Genomic DNA, 10696 nt, shown 5'->3' on the forward strand with positions numbered 1-10696 from the left:
TGAGGCAATTTCCTATGCCCAATTGCACACCAGACTTTTTCAGAGGTCCCTACTTTCCAGGTGGGACAAGTCTCCGTCTGGTCTCGATCGCCTGATCCCCCTTCCCCCAGAGGTCCGCCGTGACTTGCATTGGTGGCTCCTACCTCGCACGGACCTTGGCAGGTCTTTCCTTCTGCCAAGTTGGCAGGTGATCACCACCGACACCAGCCTGACGGGCTGTCTTCGGGTCCCCCACTACCTAGGGACAGCGGTCAGCGGAAGAGTCTTCCCTGTCGATCAATGTCCTGGAACTCAGGGCCATTTTCCTTGCTCTCTGCCGCTGGACTGACCTGCTAGACGGTCTCCCGATCCGGATCCAGTCGGACAATTCCACAGCAGTGGCTTACTTGAATCACCAGGGGGGCACCAGAAGTCGGACTGTCCTCAGGGAAGCCTTGCTGACCCTGCGGTGGGTGGAAGCTCATGTTCCCGCTCTTTCCGCAGTCTTCATACCCCGGGGTCGACAATTGGGCAGCGGACTTTCTCAGTCGCCACAGTTTCGACCTGAGAGAGTGGTACCTCCATCTGGAGGGGTTTCTGTGCCTGTATCAACGGTGGGGAACCCCAGACGTGGACCTGTTCGCTTCTCGTCTGAACCACAAGGTTCTGGCTTATGTCGGCAGGTGCCGGGAGCTTCAGGCTCTGGTGGTGGACGCTCTTGATTTTTCCTTGGTCTCAGTTCAGCCTCCTTTACCTCCCCTTTCCGCTTCTTCCCCGGGTACTCAAACGTCTCAAGGAGGCTCTGGTCCCAGCGATCCTAGTGGCTCCGGATTGGCCCCACAGAACGTGGTACGCAGACCTCGTGTTTCTGCTGGCCGACGTCCCGAGGCAGCTTCCCCTGCGTCCCGACCTCCTTTCCCAAGGTCCGCTATTCCACCCGAATTTACCGCAACTGCGTTTAACGGCGTGGCTGTTGAGGCCGCGGTCCTGAGGTCCCGCAGTCTCTCGGAGTCTGTCATTCAGACTATGCTTCACACCCGCAGACGCCAATCGGCTAGGATTTATCACTGTACCTGGCGGGCGTATTTTTCCTGGTGTGAATCTGGCCAGTTTCACCCTCTCTGTTTTTCTGTGCCTAGGATCCTGTCTTTTCTCCAGGACGGTTTTGATAAGGGTCTTCGACTGGCCTCTCTTAGGGGTCAGATTTCGGCCCTGTCCGTTGGGTCTCTGGCTTTTCTCCAGGGGGTCGCTCACCATGCTCCCCTCTTTAGTCCCCCCGTGAAGCCATGGAACTTGAACCTTGTCTTTGACTCTCTTCAGTCTTCTCCTTTCGAGCCACTAAAGGATGTCATTCTTTCCTTCATTTCATTTAAGGTCGCCTTCCTTGTGGCGATTACCTCTATCCGCAGGGTCTCTCAGCTTGCTGCGCTTTCTTGCAAGTCTCCCTACCTTGTGTTCCACCAGGACAAAATGGTCCTTTGTCCGGTTCCCTCTTTTCTCCCCAAGGTGGTGTCCTCATTCCATATTAATGAGGAGATTGTCCTTCTTTCTGTCCTAATCCCGCTTATCCCAGGGAGAGATCCCTTCATCGTCTGGATGTCGTTCGGGCGCTCTGCCTGTATCTTCGGCTAACGGAGTCTTTCAGGCGCTCCGACTCACTCTTTGTTGTTCCTGACTGACCTCATAAGGGTCTGCAAGCTTCCAAAGCCACAGTCTCCCCTTGGATTCGGTCGGCTGTCAAGGAGGCCTATGTTGCAAAGGGTCGGATTCCCCCCTTTCGGTTGACCGCTCACTCCACTAGGCAGTCGGGCCTCTTGGGTAGTTCGACATCAGGCTTCTGCTTCCCAGGTCTGCAAGGCTGCCACCTGGGCTTTGCTTCATACTTTTTTAAAAGTTCTAACAGATCCATTCCTTGGCCTCTTCCGATGCCAGCTTGGGTCGCAAGGTTCTGCAAGCAGCTGTGTGTTAGGTGACTTGCATTTCTGTTTTCTTCCCTCCCTCGTGGACTGCTTTTGGACGTCCCATGGTGCTGTGTCCCCCAATGCTATTCATGAGAAGAATTTGATTTGTTTGGAACATAGCACCAGTTTTGTCCTGTTTTGTTATCCTATATTGCTAGGCAACCTAACCATCTAGTGACCGCATGACGTGTTGGTCACCTGATACAAAAGTCACATGCTGCAAAACCCAGCCTGTCTTACACAGTGCGCTAGTCAGCGTTCCAACTCCATGGATACGCACCGCGTGACCGCTGCACTTGCGATCACATGGTGCATACACGGACACGGGTGGGATCGAAGTCAGTACTCTGCCGATTTGAGTGCTATGGTGACGGACCATGTGACCCATGACAAAATAAGGTATATGCAAATTGGAGAGCACCTGTGGTAACACCCCTCCCCCTGGGCTGTCCCCTGATGCTCATTTGTTGTGGTTTGTTTGACTATAAATACTTGTTTAACACTAAACATTGAGTCTTTTTAACCTGATGAAGGGGTCTTGAGCACCCCTGAAACGCGTTTTTATTGACAAAAAGTAAAAAATAAAGAAGAACATTATTCTTCATGTGAGTGTCCTGGACGGTGTTTTTGCGCCACATTCTTATCCTGATATATCCCTACTACATTGTTTTTGGGGAAGACTTGGCATCTTCTCCAGAATTTGTGGATACTACGGCAGCATAAGTTGACAAGTGGACACACGAGTTCAATAAACCTACAGTAGAGTTGTGCCTATTGATAGCACAACTCTTTAAGGTGAGCCTCCATTTTATAGTTCTATCAACCCGTCTTGCTTAACTGGAACATACTACCCTATGGTGTGCTTTCTTTGTGCTATTCTAGCCCCTATACGTATAAATCTAGCAGAGAAAAGAGGCGCTACTGTGTATCATGCTGGGAGCTGGGTTACAGGAGTTAATGTTTAGGAAATATTTTGAAATTTTACATTGTGGCCTCATTTTACAGCAAACCTTTTACATGTTTTTATTTGCATCAAATAGTGAACAGAATGGTTTTATAAAGCTTTTAGCACAGAGGTAACTTCATTTTATGGACATTATGCCTGTTTTTAGAAGTCTGGCAAATTTATCTTACTGGCCTCTTTTTCTGGTAACTGCTTTTCTACTCTTTTGTAGTTTTCTGTGCAGCTACCATTCGGTTTCCCATTTATAGAATACTTTGATGGCCTGCTGTTGTTTAGACAACATACATATCGCAGCTTCTTTAATGCAACTCTTTAGTTCAAGAAAAATAATTAAGTGACTTGGGAACAAACAGAACTCTTACACAGTGACCTTCTTTTCAGCTGCAAGTCTGCCAGGTCTGGGCCTCCACTTCTGTCGTTCAAGATGGCCGTACCACTCAGATTACCTGATACGCACAGTAAGTTGGTAGTCCAAGACACTTCCTTCTTATCCAACCATGCTCTTGGTTGCCCAGCACTGCTTACATGAGCAGTTCTGGCTAATTTGAGGGCAACAGAAAGTGTCTTGGACTAACAGGTCCACAGAATGCATCAGTCTGAGAAGTGGTGTGACCATCTGAGATGACGGAAGAGGAAGCCTGGGCATTGGCCGACCTGTAGCAGAAGAGATGAGCGAGATCACCTTGTCAGTGGTGTTTTCCAGCCCTATGATAGAAATGCCTATTCTTGTCTGTAATTGTGGCCAAGAATAGGACATGTTCTATCTTTTTTGCAGGGCCAAGGAACGGACGTACGGATGTGGACAGTACACATGTCTGCATCTTTTTGTGTCTGTATAACCTGTTTAAATCAGATTTTTATTATTTAAACATATTTTTAAAGAATTGATTATTTTTAATGTTCTCGGTCTATCTATATTTAAAGAGGACCTTTCATCGGTCCAAACATTGTAAGATGACCATCAGGCTGTGTAGAGCAGCGCCCCGGGATCTCGCTGCACTTACTATTCCGGGGCGCCGCTCCATTCTCCCGCTATGTCCCCCGGTATTTTCGCTGACTTGGTTATACTTGGAGGAGTCTGCCCTGTTTTTCCCTGGGCCTTCCTTCTCCCTGGCTGTAGCGCTGTCCAATCGCAATGCAGAGCTCACACCCCGAATCAGTTTGTATTATCTGTAGGATCCGTTTTCTATTTTGCTAGATTGTGTCAGAGAAAACTGATCAGTCCCCATTGACTTACATTGTGTGACAGGACGGATCCGTTTTGGCTCAGTTTCGTCAAGTGGACAGCAAAATGCTGCAGGCAGTGTTTTGGTGTCCTCCAGAGCGGAATGGTGACTGATCGGAGGCAAACTGATGCATTCTGATCGGATCCTTTTCATTCAGAATGCATTAGGGCAAAACATATCAGTTTTGGACAGTTTGTGAGAGCCCTGACCTGATTTCACAAACGGAAAGCCAAAACGCGAGTGTGAAAGTAGCCTAAGAAGGATTACAGATAATCTACTGTAGTAACGTTAATAGTGGGCCAAATCCATGTCTAGTGTTCATAATGGCTGCAGAAAGCCAATTCTCACTGTATTGGAAAGTTATGAATTGTTGATGTTCTTTCCTTTTGGTTAGTGTTTTAACCAATTTAACCAATCTGTGTTCTTTAGAAGCTGAAAACCTATTTGAACATGATCAGGGAGCACTGAATATGTCTGCACTTTTAAGGAGGCAACAGCGAGCCGGCTTACTAAGTAATCTTGGACCATGTTGTAAAGCTCTGTGTTCTAGACGGGACCTGCAAATTCGGAAGCAGCTTGTACAAAATGAGAAGGTAAATGAATTGTCGTCTCAGTAGCTGAAATCCTTGGTGCATTTTGGTTGCCAATTCAACTTGAAAAGATCTGCCTGCAACTACCACTAGGGGAAGTTTGCCACCTATAAAATGTATATCGCTCCTTTTGATTTCAACAGGAGTTTAACCCCTTCGCTACCAGCGCCGCTGGCGCAATGGGCAAACATTGTGCCCTGCTCGCATGTGCAGCAGATGTCCATGACTGGCGGGTCCCCGCTGTTTCAAACAGCAGAGACCCGTGGCTAATTACCATGACCGGCAATAAACTCTTGCAGTAATTAAAGCCTTTAGATGCCATGATCAAGGGAGATCACGGCATCTAAAGGGTAAAAAACCTGAAAGCTCGCACTGTGGCCAATGAGGATGCAGGTAATTGATTTAAATATGCTGGATCTCGTGAAGAGGCCTAGTGCATTTAAGATGCAATTCTTATTTTGCCCAGAAGATGGCAGGCCAACCCAACACAAATGAGCAATTCTGACATTTTAAATGGAAATAAAAAATCCATGAATGTTCAGAATAAAAAACAATTGGATTTTGTAGGCTCAACTATGAGCTTAGACATCATAACAAAAAAGTAAAAAAATAACGGTTTAAAAATATATTAAAAATTGACATTTAAATCACCCCCCCCCCCTTTCCTTATAATAAAAACAAATACATAACTAAAATTATAAACATCATGGGTATCACCACATACTATTAAAATAAACAAATATTTTTCCAATTCGATGAATGATGTAACGAAAATTTGCCATTTTTTCATTGCTTCTCTTAACCAAAAAGTTAATGAAATGTGATCAAAAAGTCATACACTCCAAAATGGTATCAATAAAAACTACAGATTGTCCCACAAAAAAATGAGCCCCACACAGCTCAGTAGATATAACTTTTAAAGTAATTGTTCAATTATTTTTTTTCTCTAAATAGAAATGTATTTTTTTTACTATTTAGCCCTCACATAGCTATGTGAAACAAAAATAAAAAGGTTTTGGCTCAAGGAAGATGGGGAACAAATAAATGAAAACGAAAACAACCTCTGGTATCCTAAGAGTTAAATATGTTTGCAGTGAGTGCCTTCTAGTGGCAGCTCCAGGCTTGCTGCATTTTACAACTTAAGGCCTCTTTCACACTACAGTATTTTGAATTCAGTGTTTTGCGTTCCGTTTTTCACGGATCCGTTGTTCCGTTTTTTGCTTCCGTTGTGGTTCCGTTTCCGTTCCGTTGTTCCGTTCCGTTTTTCCGTATGGCATATACAGTATACAGTAATTACATAGAAAAAATTGGGCTGGGCATAACATTTTCAATTGATGGTTCCGCAAAAAACGGAACGGATACGGAAGACATACGGATGCATTTCCGTATGTGTTCCGTTTTTTTTGCGGACCCATTGACTTGAATGGAGCCACGGACCGTGATTTGCGGCCAAATATAGGACATGTTCTATCTTTTCAACGGAACGGAAAAACGGAAATACGGAAACGGAATGCATACGGAACACATTCAGTTTTTTTGCGGAACCATTGAAATGAATGGTTCCGTATACGGAACGCAAAAAACGGACCGCAAAACGGTAGTGTGAAAGAGGCCTAAAGGAGTACCAATCATCATTCTTTTTATTGGTGAGGGTTTAGGGTCTTCTGACTCACTTGAGCACTTCTGCCCACCTTGCTATCTTTCAGTACCCAGACTGCCTCCAATCAAAACTTCAGAAACTTTTTGAAGTTTCCATAAATCATGGTAGATTATCACAAACCATCTATGCTAATATTTGTCAATATTGTAGAGAGGGTTAAAATGAGATGTGGATTCTTTTGAATGCTTTTGGTTAAAACTGACTTATTTCTTCTAGGGCACTGTGAAACAGACGTATTCAAATCCTCCTTTGGTTGACAGTGAACTTCTAAGGCTGAGCTTGCGTCTTTTCAGAAGAAGGGCTGGCTTAAGTCAGGATAAGACTGAGGACTGCAAACTTTCTGCCGTGAATAAGCAGCCTGAAGTTTTTGTTTCATAAAGACTGATTCTAATCGACTATAAAATTGTTGCAAGGAACTGTATACTTATATATTTTTTTTCATTTCTTGAACTTTGGCTGTTTTATGTATAGTAAAAGTATACATGTTTTATGATGGATTTTTTTTTTTAATACAAAATGTTGACACCAGTTACTTGTAGATGATTGCATATTTTGTATATTCCATCTACTTTTAGGTCCTTGTGTAAACTGTACATATGGTTGAGCACCTTTTTTCTCCAGCTGCCTGTGTAGATCCCAGTCCTGTATGCGTTTTTGCCTTTGTAACATTTTACATATCCATGATGTAAAATAGTACGACTGGTGTTGCACTGGAAAAAATGATATTCTTTCACATTCAGGCTTTATGTAAATTGGTATAAACAGTTTTTTATTTTTGGTCACTGACCTTATGGAGCTTTAATTTTCCCTGGAACTCCACATGTATAGTTGTGTGGCCACTCTAGGGGCAAAAAATGAGCAGTGAGCGCTTGCACCATGCGTGAGAACCAGGACTTCAAAATATAATGGTCACATTGCCATTCTCTGCTGCTGTTCTGCCAGAGTGCAGCCTTTTGAGGGATTCTCTACATAATACGATAATTATCGATGCCTCTATAGAATGGGTCATTCACCTTTTTTGTACAAGACAAATATACTGTAGTCTTCATCTTTAGAGATGTTTAAAAAGGTGTCCTGTGCACTCATCTCTTCACAGTCTTTATAGTGTATGCTGTTCAGAGTAAAAGCAAGTCAAAGACTTACCAATTGTAACTTCACCTCAATAGTCTCTTCACAGAACAGAAGTTCTGTTGGATGTCTATATTTTGTGTAAATGCTGTAGCTAAGGTTCTGTATAATTTTCATTTTGAGCCTTCAATTGCAGGTTTAACTAATGGAATGCTGCAATGTGTCCCCCTGTATTTGCTGACAGTATGATATTTCACCTATACAGCTCTCTCCTCTCCTTTGCCACACTAGTCAGTCATCAAGGCTGGATTCAGAATGCCACACTAGGAAGTTCATTGGCAGATGAAAGCCATGTTTCTGTCCAATGACCAGGTGGCAAGAGGATAGAATACTGTGTACAGGGAGCAGTATCTGGATTCAGAGCTCTTCACTAGGGCTCCAGCTTCTTTTATCCCTCCTCGGGGGAAATTTATAGAAAATGTAAAAATCTCACGCTACAGTGATATTATATAATGAAAGTAGGGCATTTAAGTAGAATCGTGCAATGGTAATTTCCTCATCTCAAACTATTTATTTAAACCAAAGCCAACAACAGTGGTGGTAATACTTCCACAAAAATGTCAGTCTCAACTTGTCATGTGGCCTTGATCATCAATCAGAGCTTCACAACGGCGTCTCAGGCTGTTCACAAGTTGACTTATTGTCTGCTGAGACATGGCATTCCACTCTTGTTGAAGGGTTGCCCTTGGGTCATTGAGGTTTTGGGTTACAGAGTTATGAGCCTCTACATGGTGACTCAGCTGATCCCATAGATTTTCAACGGGATTCAGGTCTGGAGAATATGCAGGCCACTCCATTTGAGGTTCCCCAGTATCCAGCAGCTGTTCCCTAATGATGCGAATTCGATGAGGCCTGTGTTGTTCATGTAGAGGCACAATGACTGAATTAATGATGTTATTCAAGTAGTATGGGCTTGTCATTGTGAATGGTACAAAGTGTAGGGCAGTTCTATATTGACTAGACACACCTGCCCACACTAACACCACCACCAGAGTCTTGTCTGGTGACAACAGTGGCTGAGGCATAGCGCTCTCCTTGAGGTCTCCAACATAGTTGACGGCCATCATTTCTGCTCAGTATGAATCAACTTTCTTCAGTGAACACCAATGAGGCCCACTGGCCCCTTGTCCAGCGTAGATACTCTCTGGCCCATGCAAGACGATGACGCTAATGGTTTCAAATGGTCTGATGTGCCTCTCACCTCCCTCAAATGTGCCTGGAGTTGTGTGGCATTCATCATCTGGTCCTGCAGGGTCTGCATTGTTCACAATGAAGCGGTCATCAGTGTGGGATGTGGCCAAAGGAAATCCACTTCTATGCCTTTCTGTGACTCTTCCAGTATCTCTGTTGCAACCTAATGACACTCTGTGACACTCTTAAGCTCAATGGCCACTTATTTCTGAGAACATCCTGCTTGAAGTCTTGCAATGGCGAGGTACTGTTGATCATGTGTTAGGTGTTGGTCTCATGATGTCAAAATGTGAACAGCATGATGAGGAGGACTGTTTAAATACCAATTCTAATGGAACCAGGAAATTTATTGGGCGATTCATGGATCAAACACCTGTTGTGAATTTTGCCGTTAAGCTCCTTGTTAGAGAACAAAGTTGTGCAAAAAGTACTGAAACATTGAACAGTTGGACATATGCATTAAAAAGTTAATGGAAGGTCACATTAAAGGCTACATATACCTTTTGGGGGAGAAAAAAAGTGAGTTAAAAATGAGCTCTTGATGAATGCATTTAATGAAGGCAAGTGATGGTTGCCATACAGTGACCTATGCCCCCCATCAACTAAGAGGTTCTACCATGATTAGTGTAAAAAAAAATAAAAAATACAAGCAGTCATCATATTGTACATGACAACCTTTTTCTAACAAAGCTAGGGCCAGGCCTGTACCTCATATGGAACCAGAGATCGCCCCATTTATTGCTCCAATTGTTCTGCTAGGTTTATTTCAAGCTGTCAGCTTATATTGTGTGTCCTGGCTCAGGGGTGTGTTCTTTCTGCTGCAGTTGACCTAATTTCGCTGTCCTCAGTGAGTAGGGCAGAGAAATTAGAAATAAGCAAACAGCAGGTGGCGCTGTACAGATAGATTTCATTGAATAACTCAAGTGACTTTACTACATTTTTTTTAAAACTTTAATTGCAAAAGTATTCAGATCCAGGTGCTGGTTTGAAAACTGTATTGAATATTTGGCATCTTCTAAACGTACATGTGCGGAAAGATGTATGCTGCACTATTTCATATCTGTTTTAATATTTTTCTTTGTACGATATGTACTGGCCGGATAGGTGCCAACATGATGCTCTTGGCCTGCATTGGGCATTTGAAGCCTATGGGCATATTTAGCATGTACATCGGGTTCATAAAGAAAGGAATGAACAGGGCCTGAACATTTATGCTTTAATGTAGCATACCGTAGTGCTATAATCACTCTCCATTCAAGGGTGGGTAAGAAAGAAATCTGTATGCAACTAATATATGTGTTTCAAATATTGCATTGTGGTCATGGCAAGAAGATGTCCTATCAAATATTCGTTGGCAATGTAGCATAAATGGCGCTGCTAATTCTACAGAAATCTGAAAGTAATTACCAGCATTGAAAGTGAAATCCATACTGGGAAAACCACCCATCCATCTCTGATGTCAGAAGAACCGGTAATGATTCAGTAGAACCTTTCAGAAACTTCCGAAGGAGCAACAATGAGTGGATTTCCTGGTGTAGAAACACCAATTTACATGCAGGAAATTAGGGAGACCAGCTTTATTTCACATTAAATCTTTGCAATATGGCAAATTCTTTGTATTTTTGCTTTTATAATTTTTTATGAATTTTGAGGTTTCCATTTATTATACTTCATAAAAAGTGAACAGTGAGTCATGCTGGTTAATAAATCTACATCTTTAGACATCTTAACTCATTGAAGTTTACGCTATTGGTTGGCTTACCTTGTGGCAGAATTTTGGCACATGTTGCATCTTAAAGCAAATGCTCTTTTCTTTTGGAGGTTTTCCGGGAGTTCAAGATCGATGGGCTATCCTCCAAATAGGTCATAAATATCTTATCGGTGAGTGCCATGGCCTCTTCCTTGGCCATTGACGTTGCCTTAATTGGTCACATGGCCTGTTTGCAGTGCAGTCGCATTCAAGTGAAGTGACCCTGGTCTGCAATACCAAACACGGC

At 43.4% G+C, this 10696-nt stretch overlaps 1 protein-coding gene across 5 annotated transcripts in view; it reads left to right on the forward strand.

The window, feature by feature from the left end:
• The window catches only part of ZC3H13 (zinc finger CCCH-type containing 13), an 86169-nt gene extending 78721 nt beyond the window's left edge, over positions 1-7448 (forward strand). For all 5 annotated transcript variants that reach the window (XM_044287135.1, XM_044287138.1, XM_044287137.1 and 2 more), the window contains 2 exons: positions 4560-4723; positions 6597-7448. In XM_044287135.1, coding sequence (XP_044143070.1) covers positions 4560-4723; positions 6597-6758 — 326 coding nt within the window. In that variant the 3' untranslated portion in view covers positions 6759-7448. The remainder of the gene's footprint in view (positions 1-4559; positions 4724-6596) is intronic.
• The last annotated feature ends 3248 nt before the right edge of the window (positions 7449-10696 follow it).

This window comes from Bufo gargarizans, chromosome 3 (assembly GCF_014858855.1).
Source record: "Bufo gargarizans isolate SCDJY-AF-19 chromosome 3, ASM1485885v1, whole genome shotgun sequence".
NCBI classification, from domain to species: Eukaryota; Metazoa; Chordata; class Amphibia; order Anura; family Bufonidae; genus Bufo; species Bufo gargarizans.